The 26,934-nt window shown below is 42.2% G+C and overlaps 1 protein-coding gene across 1 annotated transcript in view; it reads right to left on the bottom strand.

Annotated features, from left to right (window-relative positions):
* The window catches only part of CMTR1 (cap methyltransferase 1), a 64,806-nt gene that overhangs the window by 6,945 nt on the left and 30,927 nt on the right, over positions 1 to 26,934 (bottom strand). The window contains exons 11-17 of the mRNA XM_047797660.1: positions 25,891 to 25,987; positions 25,328 to 25,460; positions 24,207 to 24,386; positions 3,396 to 3,452; positions 2,609 to 2,666; positions 2,050 to 2,118; positions 664 to 795 (exon numbers count right to left, since the gene is read on the bottom strand). Coding sequence (XP_047653616.1) covers positions 664 to 795; positions 2,050 to 2,118; positions 2,609 to 2,666; positions 3,396 to 3,452; positions 24,207 to 24,386; positions 25,328 to 25,460; positions 25,891 to 25,987 — 726 coding nt within the window. The remainder of the gene's footprint in view (positions 1 to 663; positions 796 to 2,049; positions 2,119 to 2,608; positions 2,667 to 3,395; positions 3,453 to 24,206; positions 24,387 to 25,327; positions 25,461 to 25,890; positions 25,988 to 26,934) is intronic.

Raw genomic sequence — 26,934 nt, 5'->3', positions numbered from 1 at the left:
GGCACCATTCAAGAAGCCCAAGTTCACTACCAGAGGCTCAAGAAAGATCAGGCTTGGCATGTCTGAAGTGGTTTTGGTGAAGGGTCCAGAGAGCAAAGCAGGGAAAGTAAAAAGAGAAAAAGATAAAATGTGAGAGGACACAAAATAATCGAGGAAGAAGAGAGAAAACCATATATAGGACAAATCAGAGTGGAAAGAAAGAGCAATGAGGACTTTACCCAGTTAAGACACAGAACTGCCAAGGCTTTCCCTCACCTCATCTTAGACTCCAAGGCACCAGAGTAAGGATAGGTGGTGTCTCTGCAAGACAGGGGATGACATGGGGTGGTGGTGGTGTTGCAAAGAAATGGCTGCATGGACTCAAGCCAGCTCAGCCTGCTCACCTAGGAAGTTCTACGTTACAAGAAAAGAGGCAGTGTCCCCTTTAGCAATGCACAGAGATGAATAAGCAAATACATGAATATATGAAAGAAAGAATGAATGAATGGCTAACTCAAGAGGAAGAAAGGAGGTGAAGCGTCAAGAAACACCTTCCCTGGGGTCAAAGCTCCAGGTCCTTGGTGTCAAGAGAACACACATGGAGTGTGGCAGGCAGCTGTCCAGATTCCCAGAGAATGAGGCTCTGCCACCCCAGGCTGGGTAGGAAGCCAGCTGCAGACTTACCCCGAGGCCAATGAGGAACTTCTGCTCACTGCCAGAGACCATGCAGCGGTAGTCAAGCACGGGGCGGATCTTCTCCAGGGTTTTGGAAGTAAGCAGTGTGGGCTTATAGCTGAAGATGTCGATCTCAGTGCCCTGCAGCCCCGGGTCAGAGAAAACAGGGCTGGGTTGGGGGAGGGACAGGCGCTCAGTAGGGTGGCCTGGGGGAGAGGGGTCAGGCTGGGAGAGGGGAGGGACAGAAGCACTTGCTGGCAGAAGCATGCTCCTGCTCTACCTAACGGCGCTCTGACTGGGATCTAATTCGCCCGCTTCGAGCATTCCTTCAGGATCTATTAGGAGAGGCTGGGAAAGGAAAGCACACTGGGTTCCCCAGTGCAGATCGATCTACCAGAGCTATAAGGAAATGTCACCGGAATGTAAAAGCCTCCTTTCAATAAAACTGAAGGCACAGACTCACTAGCAGTTGGTCTGAGAGCAGGTAAGAAAAATTTACATGTGCTTTTCCTTTTTTTGTTTTTGTTTTTGGCTGCATCCTCAGCATGTGGAAGTTCCCGGGCCAGGGAAGAAACCCACACCTCAGTTGCATCCTGCATCACAGCTGCAACACCGGGTCTTTAACCAGCTGTGTGCCACATGGGAACTTCCTACACATGCTTCTCTTCTGAGGCCATCTTGAACCTTATACTACAGTCCCTGACCCCACAAAACCAACACAATGGCCCAGGATCTGCGCCAGATTTTTTTTTTTTCTTCTTTTTAGGGCTGCACCTGCAGCATATGGAGGTTCCCAGGCTAGGGGGTCCAATCGGAGCTGTAGCCACTGGCCTACACCAAAGCCACAGCAATGCCAGATCTAAGCCTCGTCTACAACCTACACCACAGCTCATGGCAACGCCGGATCCTTAACCCACTGAGTGAGGCCAGGGATCAAACCTGAGTCCTCATGGATACTAGTCAGATTCAATTCCTCTGAGCCATAACAGGAATTCCTGGGCTGGATTTAAATGAAGCCCGGGGAAAAGGAAGAAGTTAGGGGTAGGAAAACATGGGGCAGAAGAATTCCCAGGACCACTCACCAGAAACAGAAGAGGGAGCCTAAGCTTAGGGCAGCTCCACTGTGGAGTGCTCCTGGCAGCCCCTCCTGGCCCTCTGACCAGCTCCCCTAAGATCATCTCACACTTCATGTCTCCCCTGCAGGGACATCTCACAGGGCCCTACTAGCACCACCCTGTGGGCAGTGGGGGTGCTGAACACACCACATCCCAGGCCAAAAATCTTCAGCCAGCCTGATGGGCTCTCCGAGAACTCAGCACCCTACAGCAGAAGTTCCACCTGTGACACCACATCTAATGAGGTCTCTTTTTTATTTTCACCAGACACCAAATTTACCTGGATTAGCTCGAAGAATTTAGATTTGGGGTCTGTGGAAGAAGGAGCAACTCGAGCCTGGTCAGGGATCTGAAACAAAATAGCAAAGAGCTTTGGTTTCCAAATGTACTTCGAACCAAGGCCGTGTGTGACTTTACACAGGCAAGAGCACAAGCTGCGACTGGGGAGGAGGAAATGCAACAACAAAGGAAGCTAGAAAGAAGGGGCTGGAGGTGGCTAATTCAGGCCCTGCTCCCTTGCAGGCCCTGTAGTAGCACACCCTACGGGCCACTTCCCTTTCCCTGGGGCTTTCTGTGGTCACTGCTGCTACCCAGGGTCACCAGCAGGAAAACGAGCCTGTTCACCAACCACCCTTGTCCTTTCCAACCCAGCTGTAGGGCTAAACTGGCAATGACAGGGCCAAGAAGGCCTGTCTCAACAAGGCTGAGACACCCAGCTCTGGAGTGGTGTGACAACAGGCAGCAGGGGGAGACCCTAAGGTGACAGTCTCAGGAGTCAATCCCATTCTTCTCTAAAGCTTCCCTGCCCTAGAGCAAAAATGGGCTGGGGCGACACTCACCCCCCAAAGTCGAAGGCACTCTTTCCGGATCTCTGCCTGCCGAGGCTCACTCAGGGTCCTAGGAACATGAAGCAAGCAAATGATTAAAACTTCCAACAGGTACAAGGAGTGTGCCTCCTGCATGCCCATCAGAACCCCAGAGAGAGGAGGTCCATGTGAATGAACATGTGTGTACACACGAGGCCACGCTGCCATCAGCCCAGGGTGTCTGTAACACCCAGCTCTGCCTCCTGGAGACAGGAGCTCACGTGCACACAGACAAGACTATCTCCTCAACCCGCCAAAGGGAAGGAGGAGACCCACCGTGGGTGCCTGGGTCCCCACACACCCTTCTTCCAGTTCCCCACTGGCACATCCTCTGCTGACACAGGCCGGTGGATGTCGCCACGCCCCAGGAAGCTGAATTAGCTTATGCTGCCCCTACCAGCAGTCTTCCTTGACCAGTCGCACCTCTCCTCTCCTGACCTCTCTTTACTCTGTGTCCCCTGAACATTATGTATTCTACTCAGGCTATGCCACCCTGCACCCTGTGATGCACTCTCCCTAACTTCTCTTGTATCCTTTTGCTGGGTTACTGTTAACTGTTGAAAGACCACATAAAGTCTTTGAGGGCAAAGTTCATGTCATATGCTTCTCTGGCATCCTTCCTAGACCATGGCAAGGTATGGGATAAAACAGGCATTTTTAACTGTTTGTAGAAATGATATAAACAAAGAGCTCTGGGGAAAGTACAAAACAAAAAGGCCTCCCCTGAAATAGGTGAATTCTGAAAAGTGGCAACACTCACGTGTCTTGAACAAAGGCATGGATTTTGGCCAGAGCTTTGATCTGCAGACTACAATGGCTAGAAGGAAAAAAAAAAAAAAAAAAGATTTGATCTCAGAAGACAGCCAAAAGATATCAGGACAGAGAAGTTTAGCCAGAGCAGTGGCAATCTATGTTTGGAGGAAGGGCTGGAGACTCAAAAAGAGAACCCCTTCAACCACACCCAAAAGTTACATGGGCCCTCCTGAGAGCTTAAGGTGAAGCAGAATGAGTGACACCCTCCAGGCACTCACATCCCAAGTCCACCTAAAAAGAAGGTTTTGATCTCATCCTTAAAAATTTGAAAACAGGAGTGAACTGTTTCTAAATGAAGCAACAGCAGAGCCCAGACCTAGTTTAACTACACACTAAACTGATGCACCTAAACTAACAGCTGCCCTTTCTACTTGTCTCCATAACTGTTTTTAAAAAATTAAAAACCAGACATTGTGTAAAAAGTACGAGACATAATAAAGCAAGGAAATGTGACCCACTGATAGGATGGAAAACAGTCCAATAGAACAAGACCCAGAGATTGTCCACATGTTGGAATTATGAGACAGAACCTACAAAATAATGATGAGAGTTCCCACTGTGGCACAATGGGATTGGCAGCATCTCTGCAGCACGAGGACACAGGTTTGATCCTTGGCCCAGAACTCCATATGCCACAGGCCAAAAAAGAAAAAAAACAAACTATGAAAAACATATTAAAGGATCTAGTGGAAAAGGTATAAAATAACATTCATAAGAAGATGGAGAATACTAGCAGAGATACAAAAACTATATTTTTAAAAAAGAGAAATACTAGAAATGAAAACTATATTAGAAATGATTTAATTTACTGAAATAGTCAATTTTCAATATTATGCTAGTTTCAGGTGTACAACATACTGATTCAAAATTTTTAGATTATACTCTAAAGTTACTATGAAATATTAGCTATTCTTATAGCTTATATATTTTACACATAAGTTTATACCTTTTAATCCCTTACCCCGATCTTGCCCCATCCCTCCTTCTCTCTCCACTAGTAACTAAATTGTTCTCTAAGTCTACGAGTCCATTTGTTTTGTTATTCATTCATTTTTTAGATTCCACATGTAAGTGAAACCTACAGTATTTATCTTTCTCTGTCTGATTTCACTAAGTGATTTCCATCACTCTAGGTCTATCCATATTATTACAAATGGCAGAATTTCTTTTTTATGACTGCTATCCCATTGTATATATATACCATATCTTCTTTATCCATTCATCCATCAATGGACACTTAGGTTGCTTCCATATCTTGGCTACTATAAATAATGCTGCCACAAACACTGGAGTGATACTTCAAATTAGTGCTTTTACTTCCTCCTGATAGATACCTAGGAGTGGAACTGCAGGATCATATGCTGAATCAATTTTTTTGAAGAATTTCTGCACTGTTTTCCATAGTAGCTGCCCCAATATACATTCCAACAGTGTACAAGGATTTCCTTTTCTCCACATCCTTACCAACATTTGTTACTTGTAGACTTTTTGATGGTGGCAGTTCTGACAGGTATGAGATGATATAATTTGATTTGCATTTTCTCTGATGATTAATGATGTTGAGCATATTTTCATATGCCTATTGGCCATCTATATGTCTTCCTTGGAAAAATGTCTTTTCAAGTCATCTGCCCTTTTTTTTTTTTGGTCTTTTTGCCATTTCTTGTGCCGCTCCAGCGGCATATGGAGGTTCCCAGGCTAGGGGTCGAATCAGAGCTGTAGCCACCGGCCTACACCAGAGCCACAGCATCACAGGATCCGAGCCGCATCTGCAACCTACAACACAGTTCATGGCAACGCCAGATCCTTAACCCACTGAGCAAGGCCAGGGATCGAACCCGCAACCTCATGGTTCCTAGTCAGATTCATTAACCACTGAGCCACGACGGGAACTCCACTTCTGCCCATTTCTTAATCAGGTTGTTCATTTTTACTGATATTGAATTATATGAACTGTTCATATATCTTGGATATTAACCCTTTATCAGTCATATCATTTGCAAATATTTTCTCCCATTCACTAGGTTGTCTTTTTGTTTCATCAGTTTCCTTTGCTACGCAAAAGCTTTAAGTTTAATTAGGTACCATTTCTTTATTTTTGCTTTTGTTTCCTTTGCCTTAGGAGACTGAACGCCCCCCCCAAAAAAGTCTATGATTTATGTCAAGAGAGTTCTGCCCTTGTTTTCTTCTAGTTTTATGGTTTCCAGTCTTACATTTAGGTCTTTGATCCATATTGAGTTTATTTTTGTACATAGTGCGAGAAAATGTTCTAATTTCATATTTTACATGCAGCTGACCATTTTCCCAGCACCACTTACTGAAGAGACTATCTTCTCCACTGTATAGTCTTGCTTCCTTTCTCATAGATTTATTGACAAAAGATAAAGAGAAAATCTTAAAAGCAATCAGAGAAAAATGGACATACAACATATACAGAAACAATGATAGGACTAATGGCTGACTCCTCATCAAGAACAGGAAAGGCAGAGAACAGTGGAACAATATCCTTAAAATGTGAAAGAAAAACACCTCAAATTCTAAATCTAATGAGAATATCCTTTGAAAGAGAAATAACATTCTCAAAAGACAAAAGCTGAAAGAAGTAGCCTCCAGGAATTACTTGCACTAAAAAAGCAAGCTAAAAGAAATTCTTTAGACTGAAGGGTAATGATTCCAAATAGAAACCCGGTTCTGGAGTTCCTTTTGTGGCTCAGCGGTAACGAACCCAACTAGTAACCATGAGGATGTGGGTTCAATCCCTGGGGGTTCCATCCCTGGCCCCACTCAGTGGGTTAAGGATCCAGCGTTGCTGTGAGCTATGATGTAGGCTGGCAGCTACAGCTCCAATTCAACCCATAGCCTGGGATCTTCCATATGCCACAGGTACAGCCCTAAAACGAGAGAGAGAGGAAGGGAGGGAGGGAGGAAGGAAGAAGGAAACCTGGTTCTGCAGGGGGGAATGAAGGACACCAGACTAGCTAAGTATGTCAGTAAATATCAAGGACCTTTAAAAAAAGAGAGAGAGATGTACATATATAAGTGTGTATATCTTTAAATCTGTTAAAACTACTATAGACTGTTTAAAATAAAAACAAGAGCAAAGTAAAGTAAGGATTATATAAAACAAGAACACAAAAGCAAAAGAACTTTGCATGCATGTTTACTCTAGTAAGGTTCTTACACTGTTCATGAAGCAGCAAAACACCCTTTGAAGGTAAATTATAATAAAGATGCACATTGTGAGTTCTAGCGCAACAACTAAAATATAACACAAAAGGAATAAAAAGAAGTTACCACTGTGGTACAGTGGGTTAAGAATCCGACTGCAGCAGCTCAGGTGGCTGTGGAAGTGCAGGTTCAATCGCCAGCCAGGCGCAGTGAGTTAAAGGATCCAGTGTTGCCACAGCTGCAATGTAGGTCACATCTGTGGCTTGGATTTGATCCCTGGCTGGGGAACTTCCATATGCCACAAGTGTGACCATAGAAATAAAAATTAAAAAATCCAAACAGACAAAAATACTAAATTTGTCACCCAAAAAAGGAAGGAAAGAAGGAAGAAACAGAAAACAAAGAAAAGACAGGAGAGACAGAAATCAAACAACCAAGATAAAGGATTTAAACCCAAACACATCAAAAATTATATTCCATGTAAGTGTCCTGAACACTTCAATTAAAAGGCAGAGACTGTCACACGGGATAAAAACGTAAGAAGCAACCATATGTTATTTACCAAGACAAAGGTTGAAAATAAAAAGACATAAAAAGATAAACCACAAGGAGTTCCCACTGTGGTACAGTGGGTTAAGAATCCAGCAGTCTGTGCAGTGGTGCGGGTTTGAGGGTTTGATCCCTGGCCTGGTGCAGTGGGTCACGGATCTGGTGCTGCTGCATCTGTGGTGGAGGTTGAAACTGTGGCTCAGACTCAGTCCCTGGCCCAGGAACTTCCATATTCTGGGGGTATAGCCAAAAAAGAGGGAAAAAAAGATAAACCACGCAAATACTAAGCAAACAAAAGCTGACGTGGCTATAACAATGTCAAAGTAGACTTCAAGACAAAGAATACTACTAGAGATAAAAAGGGTTATTTTAGGAGTTCCCGTCGTGGCGCAGTGGTTAACGAATCCGACTAGGAACCATGAGGTTGCGGGTTCGGTCCCTGCCCTTGCTCAGTGGGTTAAGATCCGGCGTTGCCGTGAGCTGTGGTGTAGGTTGCAGACGCGGCTCAGATCCTGCGTTGCTGTGGCTCTGGCATAGGCCGGTGGCTACAGCTCCGATTGGACCCCTAGCCTGGGAACCTCCATATGCCTCGGGAGCGGCCCAAGAAATAGCAACAACAACAACAAAAAGACAAAAGACAAAAAAAAAAAGGTTATTTTATATAACAACAAAAGATCAATTTATTTAAACAAAACAACCTTAAATGTGAATGTATGTGCCTAATAACAAAGATCCCAAAGACATGAAGTAAAAAATAACAAAACTGAAGAAACAGAACAATCAACAATCATAGTTGAAGACTTTAACAGCCTCCTTTTAACAAATGACAGAATAAGAGGTGAAAATATCAGCCAAGATATAGAAGATCTGAAAAACTATGAACCAACGTGACCAAATTAACATTTATATAGAACACTATAATCACCAGCTACTACTGGGGGAGGTCCTGCTGTGGCTCAGTGGGTTATGAACCCTAGTATCCATGAGCCAGCAGGTTCGACCCATGGCCTCGCTCAGGCGGTTGTGAATCCGGCACTGCTGTGAGCTGTGGTACAGGCTGCAGACGTGGCTTAGATCCTGTGTTGCTGTGGCTGTGTTGTAGGCCGGCAGCTGCAGCTCTGATTCGACCCCTAGCCTGGAAACTTCCATATGCCACAGGTACTGTCCTCAAAAGCAAAAAAAAAAGGAAAAAAGAAACCAACTAACTTCAAATGGAACATTCACCAGGACAGATCATACAGTGGGCCATTAGAAAGCCCAATAAATTTCAAAGGATGAAAAATCAGAAAGAGTACATTCTGAGAACAATGGGACTAAATATAATACGTATCTTGAAAATCCCCTAATATCTGGATATTAGAAACCACACATTTGGAGTTTCTGCTGTGGGGCAAGGGCATTGGTGGCATCTCTGCAGTGCCAGGACACAGGTTTGATCCCCAGCCAGGCACAGTGGGTTAAAGGATCTGGTGTTGCCACAGCTGCAGCACAGGTCAGAACTGCTACTTGGATCTGATCCCTGGCCTGGGAACTCCATATGCCATGACCAAAAAAGAAAAAAATCCCATACATTTACATAATCAATGAATCAAAGAACAAATCGTAAGGGAAATTTTTTAAATATTTTGAACCAGGGAGTTCCCACCGTGGCTCAGCGGAAACGAATCTGACTAGGAACAATGAGGTTTCAGGTTCAATCCCTGGCCTCACTCAGTGGGTTAAGGATCCAGCATTGCCATGAGCTGTGGTGCAGATCACAGACGTGGCTCGGATCTGACATTGCTGCGGCTGTGGTGTAGGCCAGCAGCAGTAGCTCTGATTAGACCCCTCGCCTGGGAACCTCCATATGCCAGGGTTGCAGTCCTAAAAGGACAAAAGACAAAAAAAAAAAAAAAAATTGAACCAAATAATACTGAAGAGGTAACAGAGGAGACTGAGCTAAAGCTGTCCTTAAAGAAAAATATATAGCATTTAATAAATACATATGTATGCATATAAGACAAGGGCTTAATCTCTAAAATATACAAACAACTTACACAACTCAACAGCAAAAAAGCCAAAAACCCAAAATGGACAAAAGACCTGAATAGACAGTTCTCCAAAGAAGATATACAGATGGGCAACAAGCACATGAAAAAATGCTCAACATCACTGATTATTAGAGAAATGCAAATTGAAACTACCATGAGGTACCACCTCACACCAGTAAAAATGGCCATCATTAATAAGTCCACAACAAATGCTGGAGCAGCTGTGGAGAAAAGGGAGCCCTCCTGCACTGTTGGTAGGAATGTAAATTGGTACAACCACTATGGAAAACAGTAGGAGGTACCTTAGAAAACTATACATAGAACTGCCATATGATCCAGCAATCCCACTCTTGGGCATATATCCAGACAAAACTTTCCTTGAAAAAGACACATGCACCTGTATGTTCACTGCAGCTCTATTCACAATAGCCAAGACATGGAAACCCAAATGTCCATCAACAGATGAATGGATTAAGAAGATGTGGTATATATACACGATGGAATACTACCTCAGCCATAAAAAAGAACAAAATAATGTCATCTGCATGGATGAATGGAACTAGAGACTCTCATACTAAGTGAAGTAAGTCAGAAAGAGAAAGACAAATACCGTATGATATCACTTCTCTCTGGAATCTAATATACGGCACAAATGAACCTTTCCACAGAAAAGAAAATCGTGGACTTGGAGAACAGACTTGTGGTCACCAAGGAGGAAGCGAGGGAGTGGGATGGATTGGGAATTTGGGGTTAATAGATGCAAACTATTGCCTTTGAAATGGACAAGCAATGAGATCCTGCTGCAGAGCACTGGGAACTATATCTAGTCACTTATGATGGAGCATGATAATGCGAGAAAAAAGAATATATACATGTATGTGTAACTGGGTCACCCTGCTGTAGAGTAGAAAATTGACAGAACACTGTAAATCAGCCATAAAGGAAAAAATAAAAATCATTACAAATTAAAAAATGAAAAAAATATGTATGCATATATATTTACTTAAATGCTATAGATAATTATATTAAAAAAATGAAATAAGAGCAAATTATTATGTTCTTTATTCTACTCTGGACTTGATTTGTGCTTTTCTTTCTAGCTTCTTTGATTTATTCTTTCTTTTTTCTTTTTGCCCATGTCCACACGTGCAAATTCCTGGGCCAGGGATGAAAACTGTGCCATAACAGTGGCCCAAGTAGCTACAGTGACAATGCCAGATCCTTAACCTGCTGAGCGACAAGGGAACTCCTAACTTCTTTTATTTCAGACCCTCCAAAACCCCTAATAAAATATTAGTAAATCAAATGTAGCATGAGTGATTGATGCTCATAACCAGCTGGAGTTTATCAAAAAATACAGACTTATCATTTGAAAATCATTCAATGTACTTCATTGAATTAACAAAATAAAGAAGAAAAATAATTTCTACAGATACAGTAGTTTATGTCATATTTTATTTTTATTTAAAAATTTTTCTATTTATTTATTTACTTGGTCTTTCAAGGGCCGTACCTGTGGCATATGGAGATTCCCAGGTTAGGGGTCAAATCAGAGCTGTAGCCACTGGACTGTGCCATAGCCACAGCAACTCAAGATCTGAGCTGTGTCTGCAACCTGCACCACAGCTCATGGCAATGCCAGATCTTTAACCCACTGAGCAAGGCCAAGGACTGAACCTGTGTCCTCATGGATGCTAGTCAGATTCCTTTCCACTCAGCCACCACAGGAACTCCTTGTATCATATTTTAGATTCCACATACAAGTGATATTATATGGTATTTGTCTTTCTCTTTCTGGCTTACCTAGGATGAAATCTCTACATCCATCCATGTTGCTGCAAATGGCATTATTTCATTCTTTTTCGGCTGTAATATTGGAGTAGCATTCCAGTTTGTGTGTATGGACCACATTTTCTCTATCCATTCATCCGTCAATGGACATTTAAGCTGATTCCATGTTTTGGCTATTGTGAATAGTGCTGTTATGAACATAGGGGTGCATATACCTTTTTGAATTATAATTCTGTCCAGATGTAAGTCAGGCAGTAATTTTTTTTTTTTTTTTTTTTGCTTTTAAAGGCCACACTAGCAGCATATGGAAGTTCCCAGGCTAGGGGTTGAGTCAGAGCTACAGTTGCCAACCTTCATTATAGCCACAGCAATTCGGGATCTGAGCCATGTCTGAGACCTACACCATAGCTCATGGCAGTGCCAGATCCTTAACCCACTGAGCAAGGCCAGGGATTGAACCCGCATCCTCATGAATACTGGTCAGATTCATTTCTGTTGTGCCACAACAGGAACTCCTCAGGCAGTAATTTTTAAGGAGCCTGGGTGAGACCCAGTTGCTGATCTTGGAGAGTCTCCCTGAGAGACAGAAGCCCACTGGGACTCCCCCTGGGGACACAGATGCTGGCAGCAGCCATTTATGGGGAGCTTGTTCTAACATGAGTACAGTGGTGTGGGGCAAGCACTATTTGGGTGTCCTCCCTCTACCTATTAATGCTGAGGGCTTACCTGCCCATCAATGGGCTGGCACCAGTCCTAGGAATCCCTAGTCTCTCTGACAGCTGCCCCAGAACTTAAGCCCACCCATAAGCAGACTGCACCAGCCCTTGGGCCCCCCAGAACCCACAGCCAGCTGCCCCATGCTTCACAGCCACCTGTTCCAGAACTAGGCCCCATCTATCAAAGGGTCAGCACCAACCCCAGGGCCCTACAATGGGACCCAGTCCTACCTACCAGAAGGCTGGCAACTACCACACAAGGCAGGGCCTGGTACCCAACCAGGTCAGGGGCCAGCCCCACCTACTAGCACACCCACAGTGGTCAATCCTGTCACAACAGGTGGGCCTATGTAGCCCACACCCAGAGAGGTGTATGTTGCTGGATCCCATAGGACATTTCCTATATAAGACCATTTTTCCCTAATTGGGAAGTGTAACCAATCTATCTAATACACAGAAATGAACATAGAATTAGGCAAAATGGGAAACAGAGGAATATATTTCAATGAAAGCACAAGATTAAAACCCCAAAAGAATTAAGAGAGGTGGAGATAAGCACTTGATCTACTACTTGATCAAGAGTTCAAGTAATGATCACAAAGAAGCTCAACCAAGTGAAAAGAATGAACATAGTGAGAAGTCTAACAAAGTTAAAAAATGTAAAGAAGAATCAGAGCTAAAGAATATAATAACTTCTTTAAAATGTACTGGAAAGAATCAACAGTAGATTAGATGTATAGGGAAACAGATCAGTGAAGTGGAAGACATAATAGTAGAAATCACCCAAGCTAAACAGAAAAAAGAATTTTAAAAAATGAGGACAGTTTAAGAAAAGAGAAAGAAATGGGGCAGAGAACTCACTTGAAGTAATAATAGCTGAAAATTTCCCTAACCTTGGAAAGGAAATAGACATTCAAGTCCAGGAAACACAGAGAGTCCCAAACAAGATAAACCCAAAGAGCTCCACACCAAGACACATTATGATTAAATGACAAGAAGTAAAAAATAAAGACAGAATCTTAAAAAGCTGCAAGAGAAGGGCAACTAGTTACATACAAGGGAACTCCCATAAGACTGTCAGCTGACTTTTCAGCAAGAACTGCAGACTAGAAGAGAAAGGCACAATATATCAAAGTGATGAAAAAAAAAATCTATCACCAAGAATACTCAACCCTGCAAGGCTATCATTCAGATTTGAAAGAGAAATAAAGATTTTTACAAAAAAGTAAAAGTAAAAGCTATGAGAGTTCAGCAATACTAAACCAGCTTTACAAGAAATGTAAAGTGGAAAAGGAGGTATCATCACTACTGTGGTGCAGGGTTCAATCCCTGGCCTGGGAACTTCCATATGCCTCATGCACAGCAAAAAAAAAAGAAAAAAAAACCAAAAAACCAAAAACCAAAAAACAAAAGGAAAAAATCCTATTGGTTAAGGCAGATAGACAATAAAGCTATTATATAAGCCACTTATAAAGCTAGTAGGAAGGGTTAAAGTCAAAAGTAGTAAAAAAAAGGAGTTCCCATCGTGGCACAGTGGTTAACGAATCCGACTAGGAACCATGAGGTTGCGGGTTCGGTCCCTGCCCTTGCTCAGTGGGTTAACGATCCGGCGTTGCCGTGAGCTGTGGTGTAGGTTGCAGACACGGCTCAGATCCCGCGTTGCTGTGGCTCTGGAGTAGGCCGGCGGCTACAGCTGCGATTGGACCCCTAGCCTGGGAACCTCCATATGCCTCGGGAGCGGCCCAAGAAATAGCAACAACAACAACAACAAAAAGACAAAAAAAAAAGTAGTAAAAAAATACTTATCCACAATGAGGGGTTAAGGGATATACAAAACAGAAATGTAACACATGATGTCAAAACATTAAAGGTGGAAATGGGAAGAGGTGAGTGAAAATGCAAGATTTTTAGAATGCATTCAAAGTCTGAGATCATCAACTTCATAACCACAGACAGATAGACAGATAATTACATATTAGCCTCACAGTAACCACAAACCAAAACCTATACATAATAAATGCACACCTAAAAAGAGAGAAAGGAATCCAAATATAATACATATAATACTAAAGACAGTCAAATCACAGGGGAAGAGAGCAAAAGAAAAAAAAAAGAACCAAAAAAAAAAAAAAAACCACACACACAGAGGTTCATGGCTCAGCAGTTAACAAACCCGATTAGCATCCATGAAGATATGGTTCAATCTCTGGTCTCACTCGGTGGGTTAAGGATCCAGTGTTGCCATGAGCTGTGGTGCTGTGGTGTAGGTTGCAAATGCAGCTCAGATCTGGTGTTACTGTGGCTGTGACACAGGCCAGCAGCTACAGCTCTGATTCAACCCCTAGCCTGGGAACCCCTAGCAGGTGTGGCCCTTAAAAGACAAAACAAAACAAAACAAAAAAGAAGCTACAAAAACAAACAGAACAAAATGAAAAAAATGGCAATAAATAAACACCTATCAATAATTACTCTAAAGGCAAATGGACTAAATGCTCCTATCAAACGACATGCAGTGGCTGAACAGATTAAAAAAAAAAAAAAGACCCATTTATATGCTTCTTATAAAAGACTCACTTCAAATCTAAAGACACACACAGACTGAATACAAGTGGATGGAAAAGATATTTCATGAAACTGGAACCCAAAGAAAGCTAGGGTAGCTATAGCTATATCAGACAAAATAGACTTTAAAACAAAAACTGTAACAAGAGATAGAGGACATTACAAAATGATAAAGGAGTCAGCAGAACAAGAAGGTACCGCAATTGTAAATATATATGAACATAACATAGGAACACCTAAACACATAAAGCAAAAGTTAAGATAAAGGGAGGAACTGACAGTAACACAGTAATGGGTAGGGGACTTTAACACCCTATTTACATCAATGACCAGATCATCCAAAAAGAAAATAAGGAAATCATAGCCTTAAATAACACATTAGACCAGACGGACTTAATAGCAGAATATACATTATCTTTAAGTGTATGTCAAACATTCTCCACGATAGATCACAAGTTGGGCCACAAACCAAGTCTCAATAACTTTACAAAGACTGAAATAACATCAAGCATCTTTTCCAACCATAATGTATAAGACTAGAAATCAACTACAAGAAAAAAACTGCAAAAAACACAAACCAGCATGTGACTTAACAACTAATGGGGCACTGAAGAAATCAAAAAGGAAATCAAAAAACACCTGGAGACAAGAGTTTGCATTGTAGCAGGGTGGATTAAGAATATGACTGACTGCAGGAGTTCCTGTCGTGGCGCAGCAGAAACGAATCTAACTAGGAACCAGGAAGTTGTGGGTTCAATCCCTGGCCTCGCTCAGTGAGCTGTGGTGTGGATCACAGACGTGGCTTGGATCCTGCATTGCTGTGGCTGTGGTGTAGTAGGCTGGCAGCTGTGGCTCCAATGTGACCCTCAGCCTGGGAACCTCCATATGCCTTGGGTGTGGCCCTCAAAAGCAAAAAAAAAGAAAAAGAAAAAAAGACTGACTGCAGTGGCTTGAGTCACTGCACGAGTTCAATCCCCAGCCCAGCACACTGGGTTTAAGGATCCAACATGGCCACAGCTGTGGTGGGGATTCAGTCCCTGGCCCAGGAACTTCCATATGCCGTGAGTGCAGCCATTAAAAAAAGAAAGAAGGAAAAAGGAAAAACAAAAAACAAAAAAAACCTGGAGACAAATGAAAATGGAAACACAATGATCCAAAATCTATGGGACACTGCAAAAGCTGTTCTAAGGCGGGGTGGCGGGGTGGGGGGGGGGGGGAGGTAATAACAATACAAGCCTAGCTCAGGAAACAAGAAAAATATCAAACAATCTAAACCTATGCCTCCTTTAAGAACTAGAAAAAGAACAAACAAAACCTGAGGTTAGTAGAAGGAAAAAAATAAGATCAGAACAGAAAGAAATCAAATAGAGACTAAAGTAAACAACAGAAAAGATCAATGAAACTAAGAGCTGGTTCTTTGAAAAGATAGACAAAAATGATAAACCTGTAGCCAAATTCATTAAGTAAAAAAGAGAGAAGGCCCAGATAAATAAAATTAGAAATAAAAGTCACAACTGACACCACAGAAATACAAAGGAAGTAAGACATTACAAATAATTTTATGGATGACGTGGGACAAATGGATAAATTCCTAGAAACGTAAAAGCTCCTAATACTAAATTAAGAAGAAACAGAAAATATGAATAGGGTGATTACCAATGGTAAAACTGAATCAGGGAAAAAACAAAACAAAAAAACCTCCCAACAAACAAAAGTCTAGGACCACACAGCTTCACAGGTGAATTCTAAGAACACACTGAAAGAAGATTTAACACCTATCCTTCTCAAACTACTCTAAAAAAGGAAGAGAAAGGAATATTCTGAACTTGCTCTAGTAGGCCAGCATCACCTGATACCAAACTAAAGACATGAACAAAAACAGAAAATTACATGCCAAATGTCTCTGATAAAACACAGATATAAGAATTCTCAACAAAATATTAGCAAACTGAATTCAACAATATATTTAAAAGATTGTGCACCATAATCAACTGGAATTTATCCCATGGATGCAAGGATGGTTAGATATCTGCAAATCAATCGATGTAATACACCACATCAACAAGCTGAATAAAAATCATATGATCATCTCACTAGATACAGAAAAGGCTCTTGACAAAATTCAACATCCATCAATGATTAAAAACTCTCAACAAAGTCGGTAGATAGAGACCATACCTCAAAGGCCATATATGACAAATCTACAGCCAACATTACACCCAACAGTGAAAAGCTGAAAATCTTTCCTCTAAGATCAGGAACAAGACAAGAATGCTCACTCTTGTCATTTTTATTCAACATTATATTGGAAGTCCTAGCCACAACAATCCCACAGGAAAAAGAAACAAAAGGTATCCAAGTTGGAAAAAAGAAGTAAAATTGTTACTGTTTGCAGATGTCATGATACTATATATAGAAAATCCTAGAGAGGCCACACACCCAAAAAAAAAAAAGGGAGTTCCCATCATGGCTCAGCAGAAACCAATCTGACTAGTATCCATGAGAATGCAGGTTCGATCCCTAGCCTCACTCAGTGGGCTAAGGATCCAGCATTGCCGTGAGCCGTGCTGCAGATCACAGACGCAGTTTGGATATGGCATTGCTGTGGCTGTGGCATAGGCTGGCAGCTACAGATTCGATTCAACCCCTGGCCTGGGAACCTCATATGCCTTGGGTATGGCCCTAAAAAGAAAAAAAAAAAAAAATCTGCTGCATTTCTATATACTAACAACAAACTATCAGAAAAAGAAATTAAGAAAACATTACCATTTACAATTGCATGACAAAGATAAAATGCTACAGTTCTCTTGAGTGGCAGCAGGTTAAGAATCGGGCATCAGCACTGAAACAGCTTGGGTTGCTGCTGTGGGTGGGTTCAATCCCTGGACCAGGAACTTCCAAACACCATAGGCATGGCCAAAAAATGTCAAAAAAGGTAAAATAACTACAAATAAATCTAACCAAGCTGGTCAAAGACCTATATTCAGAAAGCTGTAAGACACTGATTCATTCAAGGAATTGAAGACAACACAAATGGGAAGATATACTGTGTCCACAGATTGAAAGAATTTTGTTAAAATGACCATACTACCCAAGGAAAACTGCAGTTAATGCAATCCCTATTGAAATACCAATGGCATTTTTCACAGAACTAGAACTAATAATTCTAAAATGTGTGGGAAACCATGAAAGACCCCAAAAAGCCAAAACAATCTTTTTTTTTTTTTGGACTTTTTGTCCTTTTAGGGCCACACCTAAGGCATATGGAGGTTCCCAGGCTAGGGGTCTAATCGGAGCTGTTGCTGCCACCCTAAGCCAGAGCCACAGCACCATGGGATCCAAGCCACATCTGTGACCTACACCACAGCTCACGGCAACACTGGATCCTTAACCCACTGATTGAGGCCAGGGATCAAACCCACAACCTCATGATTCCTAGTCAGATTCATTTCCACTGCACAACAGGAACTCCAAAACAATCTTGAGAATAACAACAAAGCTGGAGGTGTCATACTCCCTAATTTCCAACTATGCTACAGTAATCGAAACAGTATGGAACTGGCACGCACGCGCGCGCGCACGCACACACACACACACACACACACACACACATAGATCAATAGAACAGAACAAAGAGCCCAGAAATTAACCCACACATATATGGGAAATTAATCTATGATAAAGGAGGCAAGAATGGAGTCTCCTTGTGATGCAGCTAGTTAAGGAACCAGTGCTGTCACTGAGGTGGCTCAGGTCACTGCTGTGGCACAGGTTCAATTCCTAGCCCAGGATTTAGTCATGTGCCACAGGCACAGACCAAAAAAAAAGAAAGAAAGGGAAGACTATACAGAGGGGAAAAGACACCCTCTCTAATAAACAGTGTTAAGAAAATTGGATAACTATATGCAAAAGAATCAAACTCGTCTAATTTCTCACACCATATACAAAAGTAAACTCAAAATGGATTAAAGACTATATGTAGGAGTTTCCGACTGCAACAGACTGGGATGCTGTGGAGGTGTGGGTTTACTCCTTGGCCCAGTGCAGTGGGTTAAATCATCCAGTGCTGGGAGTTTCCATTGTGGCCTAGTGGGTTAAGAACTCAACTAGTATCCATGAGGATGCAGGTCCAATCCCTAGACTTGCTAAGTGGGTTAAGGATCTGGCATTGCCACATGGTGTGGTATAGGTTGCAGATGCAGCTGGGATCTCAGGTTTCTGTGGCTTTGGCATAGGCCAGCAGCTGCAGTTCTGATTCAACTCATAGCCTGGGAACTTCCATCAGCCACAGGTGCAGCCCTAAAAAGAGAAAAAAAACAAAAAACTAAGAATAAAGGATCCAGCATTGCCATGGCTTCAGCATAGGTTGCAGCTGAAGCTCCAATTCCACCCTGGCTTGGGAACTTCCATATGCCATGGGTATGATCATTAAAAAAAAAAAAAAAGACTGTGAGTAAAACCTGAATCCATTACACTTTCAGGAGAAAATATAAGCAGTAGTATGCTCTTGGACATCAGTCTTAGCAATTTTTTTTGGATATATTTACTTGGCAAGGGAAACAAAAGCAAAATTGAACAAATGGTACTACATCAAAAGCTAAAACGCTTTTTCACAGCAAAGAAAACTATCAACAAAACAAAAAGGCAGCCTACTGAATGGGAGGAGATATTTGCAAACAATGTATCAGGTAAGAGGTTACAATCTAAAATATACAAAGAATTCATACAACCCAACATCAAAAAAACACACCCAAACACGTAGATGAATGGAAAAAGATGTGTGTGTGTACACACACACACATATACACACACTGGAATATTACTGACCCATAAAAAATGAGATAATGCCATTTTCAGCAACATGGACAGACTTAAGAGATTATCATACTAGGTGAAGTAAGTCAGACAAATATCGTGTATCACTTAGTGTGGAATCTAAAAAAATGATGCAAATGAACTTATGAACAAAACAGAAATAGACTCAGATATTAAAAACAAACTTATAGTACCCAAGGGGGAAGTAGAGGAGAGAAAAATTAGGAGTTTGGGTTACAAACTACTGTATATAAAGTAGATAAACAACAAGGTTCTACTGCATAGCACAGGAAACTATATACAATATCTTGTGATAAACTATAACAGAAAAGAACCTGAAAAAGTTTGTACGTGTGTGTATCTCTTTGCTGTACACCAGAAACTAACACAACATTGTAAATCAACTATACCTCAATAATTTTTTTAAAAAAAACCTGATTTAAAAATAGGGAGAGGATCTGAATAGACATTTTCCTGAGGAAGACACACAGATGACCAACAGACACGTGAAAAGATGATGTCCAACATCACTAATCACCAGGGAAATGCAAATCAAAACCATGATGAGATATCACCCCCCATCTGTCAGAATAGCTATTATCAAAAAGATAACAAGTGATGAGGAGGACAGGGAGAAAAAGGAACACTCAATGAATGTGAGATGGTATAGCTACTACGGAAAACAGTATGGAAGTTGCTCAAAAACTTAAAAACAGAATTATCATATGATCTAGCAATTCCACTTTTGGTAAATTTTTAAAGAAAACAAAAACGCTAATTCAAAAATATATACACCACCCCTATGTTCAGTCCAGCATTATTTACAATAGCCAATATACAGAAGCAACCTACGTGTCCATAAATGGATGAATAAATAAAGAAGATGTTGGAGTTCCCGTCATGGTGTAGTGGAAACGAATCCCACTAGGAACCATGAGGTTGCGATCCCTGACCTCACTCAGTGGGTTACGGATCCGGCATTGCCATGAGCTGTGGTGTACGTCACTGACGTGGCTCAGATCCCACAGTGCTGTGGCTGTGGCAAAGGCTGGCAGCTATAGCTCTAATTAGATCCCTAGCCTGGGAACCTCCATATGCCATGGGTGTGGCCCTCAGCCATAAAAGAGTGAAATCTTGCCATTTGCAACAACATGAATAGACCTAGAGAGTATTATGCTAAGTAAAATTAAAGTCAGAAAAAGATAAACACTGTTTTACTTCACTTACATGTAGAATCTAAAAAAACAAACCAAATAAATGAACAGAACAGAACAGAAACAGACTCATAGATACAAGAACAAACTGGGGTTGCCAGAGAAGGGAGTGGGGGGGATTAGTGAAATCAGAGATGGTGGTTAAGAGGTACAAGTTTCCAGTTATAAAATAAATAAGTCACAAGGATGTAACACACAGTATAGGGAATACAGTCAATAACATCATAACTATTTATGGGGACAAAGGACAACCAGACTTATCATAGCGAACATTTTGTAGTGTATAAAAACATCAAATCACTATGTTGTACACCTGAAACTAATATGATACTGTAAGTCAATTATACCTCAATAAAGAATGAGTAAAATTTTAAAAAATAACAAACAAGCAAAGGACTTGAATGGACATTTCTCCAAAGGAGATATACAAATAGCCAATTCAGAGTTTTCTTGTGGCACAGAGGGTTAAGGATCTGGCATTGTCACTGCAGTGGTTAGGGTCACTGCTGTGGCAGCAGGTTTGATTTTGGCTCAGGACCTTCCATATGCCAACAGCATGGCCAAAAAATAAACAAATGGCCAATTCACACATGAAAACATACTCAAAATCATCAGTCCTTAGAAGAATACAAACCAAAAGTACAGTGAGATACCAGTTCACACCCATTAGGATGGCTATTATGGAAAAAAAAACAAAAACAAAAACAAAAAAAAACAAAAACAGAAAATAACAAGTGTTGGTAAAGATGTGGATAAATTGGAGCATTACTGGTTGGAATGTAAAACAGTGTGTAGCATTTGTAGAAAATTACAAGGCTGTTCTTTAAAAAGTTAAACAGAATTACAAAATGATCCAGCAACCCCACTTCTGGATGTATACCCAGAAGAACTGAAAGTGGGGACACAAACAGTTACACTTTTCACACCAATATTCAAGGCAGCATTGTTCTCAGTAGCTAAAATGTGGGGAAAACCCAAATGTCCATCAACAAATGAATGGATAAACCAAAACTGCTGCGTACATATAATGGATTATGAGCCTTAAAAAGGAATGAAATCCTAGCACATAGTGCAACACATGAATTTTGAAAACATTATGCTAAGTGAAATAAGCCAGACCAAAAAGGATGAGTGTACTTATATGAGGTACTTGCACTTATATGAGGTTCTTGCACTAAGCAAATTCATAGAGATAGAAAATATAATAGAGGGTACCAATGGCTGGGAATAAAGGGAACAGGGAGTTACTGTTTGATGGGCACAAAGTTTCTGCTTTGGATGATTTAAAAGTTCTGGAAATGCATTATGGTGATGGTTGCACAACAACATGAATATACTCAATACCAATGAATTATACGTATTTTTCTTTTTTTAGGCCACACCTACAGCATGCAGAAATTCCTGGGCCAGAGATCAAACCTGCGCCACAGCTGCAGCCTGTGCCACAGCTACAGCAATTCCAGCCCCTTAACTGGAGCCACAAGGAAATTCCTAAAACAGTAAATTTTACTTTATGTATATTTTACAATAAAAAAGAGGACTCAAAAGACAGCAATGAGGAGTTCTCCTGTGGTACAGTGGGTTAAGGAGCTGGCACTGTCACTGCAGCAGTTTGGGTGTCTGTGTGGCATAGGTTTGATCCCTGGCCTGGGAACTTCCATATACCATGGGCATGGCCAAAAAAAAAAAGACACCATTAAGAAGATGAATCAGGAGTTCCTGTCGTGGTGCAGTGGTTAACGAATCTGACTAGGAACCATGAGGTTGTGGGTTCGGTCCCTGCCCTTGCTCAGTGGGTTAACGATCCGGCGTTGCCGTGAGCTGTGGTGTAGGTCGCAGACGTGGCTCAGATCCCGCGTTGCTGTGGCTCTGGTGTAGGCCAGTGGCTACAGCTCCGATTGGACCCCTAGCCTGGGAATCTCCATATGCCGCGGTAGCGGCCCAGGAAATAGCTAAAAAAAAAAAAAAAGATGAATCACAGATAGGGAAAAAATATTCACAACATACCAGACTTATATTCAGAATATATAAATAATTGCTACAACTTAAAAACACAAATCAATTTTTTAAATGGTCAAAAGATTTGAAGAGACACTTCATAAAAGAAAATATGCATATAGCCAATAAACACATAAAAAAAGGGGGCTCAAAATCTTTAGTCAGCACAGAAATGCAAATTAAGACCACAATGAGGAGATCCCTTATGGCACAGCAGGTTAAGGATCTGCTGTTGTCAAACGCACCAGCCTGGGTTGCTGCTGTGGCTTGGGTTTGATCCCTGGCCTGGGAAATTTTTTGTGTTATGGGTGCAGCAAAAAAACAAAAACAAAAACAAAAACAAACAAACAAACAAAAACCTCTCATACTTTGCTAAAGGGAGTACTTTCGAAAACCACATGGCATCATTAGAATTAAATATACATCTACCCTATGACCTATAATTTCTACTTTTGGGTATTTATCCAAGAGAAATGCAAACACCTGTCCACTTGTACAAGAACACTGTAGCAGCTTTATTCATAACAGCCCCAAATTGGAAATATTACAAGTGTCCATCAACAGAAGAATAAACATGATATATCCATATAATGGACTATACACTACTCGGCAATAAAAAGAAACAAACCCATACGACATGAATTAATCTCAAATAAAACATTATGGTGAGGCCAAAAAAAAAGACACAGAAGTGTATATGCATGATTCCAAATATACAAAGTCCTAGAATAGGCAAAATTAACTTATGGTGATAAAAATCAGTAGATTCGGAGTTCCCATCATGGTACAGCAGAAACGAACCTGACTAGGAGCCATGAAGTTGTGGGTTCGATCCCTGGCCTTGCTCAGTGGGATAAGGATCTGGCACTGCCGTGAGCTGTGGTGTAGGTTGCATATGCCGCTCAGATATGGCATTGCTGTGGCTGTGGTGTAGGCTGGCAGCTGTAGCTCCAATTAAACCCCTAGCCTGGGAACCTGCATATGCCATGGGTGCTGCCCTAAAAAGCAGAAAAAACAAAATAAAAAATAAAAACATGCTGAAAATGAGCATCTGCTCCACCTTGATACCTAGCCTTCCATCAAGATGAGAGCACTCACGGGACAGTACCAAGGAAAGCAGACATTCTGAGAGATGATGGGCAAGATGGATAAAGACTTCCTCTCCTCTTACCTTTCCCTCAGACCACCTATACATTCAACCGTCCCTGGGAGACTTGGGATTGCACTCTTAGAAATGACCTTTCCAACACCTGTTTGGCCCCCTAAGAAAGCACTTCTGCTGATTCATTGCTACTACACAACTCTCCAACCTACTTTAAAAAACTGTTCAATAAGGCCTGCCCACTTAGAAACGGAGCCAACTGTCATAACTTTAAATTATCTCCACTCACAGGGAGGGGGGAAACAACTACAGAAGTTTAAAAAATTAGAAAATAAAACAGAACTCAGATGGCCCACTTGGGGAACTCATGCACTGGCAAAAACTTTGGTACCAGAAACTTTCAAAGCATGTTATACAATTATGGGACTTCACAGGGCAACCTGATGAAGTCCTTTTAGAAGGACTATGACAGCCTTTTACAAACAGAAGCAATTAAAGGAAATTAATCCTCCGAGGACATAGGGATGAATCTGCTCTGCCAGGTTTCACTATCATACTCAGGCTTCTATGAGCAAGGCTACGTCAGCCACACTCCCACTGGCCACCCTTGTGACACAGCATGGGAGCAGGATGAGGGTCCCCAAGGTACCAGGGAGTGCGGAACAAGCAGACCAATCCCAGTGACCAATTTTTCAAAATTGACAAAATGATACCAAGACCCAGGCACTTAGCCCTTCATTCTCTAGTCTTCCTTGATAACCCAGTGGTGCCAAAAGAAAAAAAGAAAAAGACAAAACATATTAGTTTTCTTACCTCTCATTGGACCGTATCATGTAATCGGTAAATTCATGATCTCCCTTGATCACCTCCAAGGGGACCACAAGGTTGACGTCAGACTCGGAGTTCCGCAGCTGGTTGAGCTTAATATTGACTGAGAAGAGGTAATCCCGTACGTCATCTGTGCCCACCTTCAGGCCCTTGCACACCACATACCTGGCAGGAGATAAGTGTCACTCCCCAGAGCAAGGGCTTCCCCCATTCCTCCTCCCCAAACCACTTGTTGAGTCATAAGGCTCCTGTCTGCACAAAGAGCAGCGCAGACTGTGTGCTGTAAGGTTCACCTCAAATCCTTCCCTTTTACCTTGCGCTCTACTCCTACTCTCTGTGGCAGTGGTTCCCAACTGCCCTGTGCCAGGTTGGCTGCATCACCGTCACCTGGAGAGTCTGTTAAGTTCAAGACATTCAGACTTTTCCAGAGATGGGGCCCAACAACCTGGGTTTTTTTGTTTGTTTATTTTTTCTTCAGCTGCACCTTCGGCATGTGGAAGTTTCCAGGCCAGGGATCAAACTCTTGCCACAGCAGTGACCCAAGTCACTGAAGTAACAACACTGGATCTTTAATCCACTGCACCATAAGAGAACTCCAGCAATCTGTGGTTTGGTTTGGTTTGGTTTTTTTCAATTCTATAGCTTTATTATTTTTCAAATTAAAGTATAGTTGATTTATAATGTTGTGCCAACTTCTAGCAATCTGTGTTCTTAATAAGCCACCTAGCAATTGAGACTGGCCGGACCCTCTCTCACATTGTGCACAGGCACTGTGTCCCATCTGGGACGCCAGCACTGCCTCTGGGTGGTGGCCGACTTGCCCTTTCCCAGCCTATGTCACTCCAAGTGACCCCTTATTGGTCTCCTTCTCCCTCCAGGGCCAGGGCAAGGATTGTGAGTGTGCTGAATAAGGTCTGTGGAGAAGGCAGAGACTGAATGGCACATCAAAGAACCAATACTCCTAAATCCTATCTCCTCTTGGCTCCAGTGACTTTTTTAAAGTCAAGGTTTTCCACGTGACTTGACTGTCCTGCCAGAGATGCACCAGGATTTGCTGTTCTGACATTGGGCCAACTAGTCTGATTAACATGAAAGGAAAATCTCACCTCTCTGAGTTGGCAGGACGGCTGGTAATCGGCTTAAAGAGACACACTCGTTCAAAGCAGCAGTACAGCAGGTAGATAAGCCCCACGCTGAACGGTGTGAAGAGGTCAAAGGTTTTACAGATGAAGTGGCCTCCTGGATTAGAGAGAAAACACCAACAGCAATCAGCAGCTTCTATTCCAGGAAATGGGTAAGGCAGTCTCAGTGGGTATGACAAAGTCAGGGACTCAGCACCTGAGAGATTCAGTTTTAGAGGGGACTTTGGAGATTCTACAGCACTTTTTTCCCCAAAATTCCTCATTCAGCCACCTGTCACCTGATACGAGCAGATTTTTTTTTTTTTTTGGCCTCACCCTGGGCCAATGGAAGTTCCCAGACCAGGGATCAAACCCATGCTACAGCACCGACCCAAGCCACTGCAGCGACAATGCCGGATCCTTAACCTGCTGTGCCACAAGAGAACTAAGCAGATTTTTTTTTAACTTCTAAGCCCACCACTATACATGCTTTTGTCTAGCAGGGTCTCTAGTGGGTCTGGGTGGGGAGACGGCAGAGGTGGTGTCACCTGTCCGAACAACAGAGAGTGCCATGAGGAATTGACAGAGTAGCAGCTGCTTGCTGAGGATCTCCTGCAGGTTCTCCTGCCCTTCCACTGAGAAACCCTGAAAGGAGAGCACAGGGATCAGCGCGGGGAAGAGAAGTGAGGAGGACTGAAAAGAATACTCCTACCTCATCCAGCCTGAGATTTCCTCAAGTCTTCTCACTGACCTTGACCATCTGGCCGATAAAGGTACAGCCTGACATTTCCACTATCTGGCACAGTCACATGGCTCACTGGGGTGAAGATGTCACCTAAGACCCGGGCCTAACTACTGAGCCAGTGCTGTCCTCCTGCCCTGTCACTCCAGGGATGGAACCAAGTCTGGATGGAACCACTCCAGAGATGGTCCAAAATGTTTAAAACCCATTTAGGAATCGAAGGGAAGAGCACAGCAGAACAGACGAAAAATACACTAGTCACAGGACAACTACCAGATAGGAAACTGAATGCCCTGCCAAGTCCAGTGAGACCTAGGCAGTACGAGTGGCCTAAATACTCAGATGGGCTCACTCAGTCCTGGGCTCGCCACTGGACAGGCCCCAGTCTGGTGACAGAAGAAAAGTTAGCACAACTCGGACAGTCACAGTCATGCCTCCTTTTCTGCTGACCAAGGATTTATTCGCAAAACCCCCTTTCCTGTCCCAAGACCACGAGCTTCTCCCCCCAGCTGGCAGGGTCTCTGGCCAGGGTGTTTGTCCAAAGACCATACGTTGCTATTACTGGACTAGCCTCCCTCCCTGTGAGATCCCAACAGGGAGCAGAGAGCCATGCTCACACAGAAATAGAGGCCAGGGGCTGGGATACGAAGAGAGGGCAGTTGTTTAATGGGTACAGAGTTTCAATTTTGCAAAAAAAGTTTTGGAAATCTGTTTCACAATAATGTGAATATATTGAACACCCACTGAACTGTAAACTTAAATACGGCCGCAATGGTAAATTTTATGTTAGTAGGTTTTTTTAATCATAATAATTAAGAAAAGTAAAGATGCTGGCCTCCATTAAGCTGAC

Source organism: Phacochoerus africanus, chromosome 9 (genome assembly GCF_016906955.1).
Source record: "Phacochoerus africanus isolate WHEZ1 chromosome 9, ROS_Pafr_v1, whole genome shotgun sequence".
NCBI classification, from domain to species: Eukaryota; Metazoa; Chordata; class Mammalia; order Artiodactyla; family Suidae; genus Phacochoerus; species Phacochoerus africanus.
Note: the sequence above shows the minus strand (reverse complement) of the source record. Positions and strands in the feature narration are given on the sequence as shown.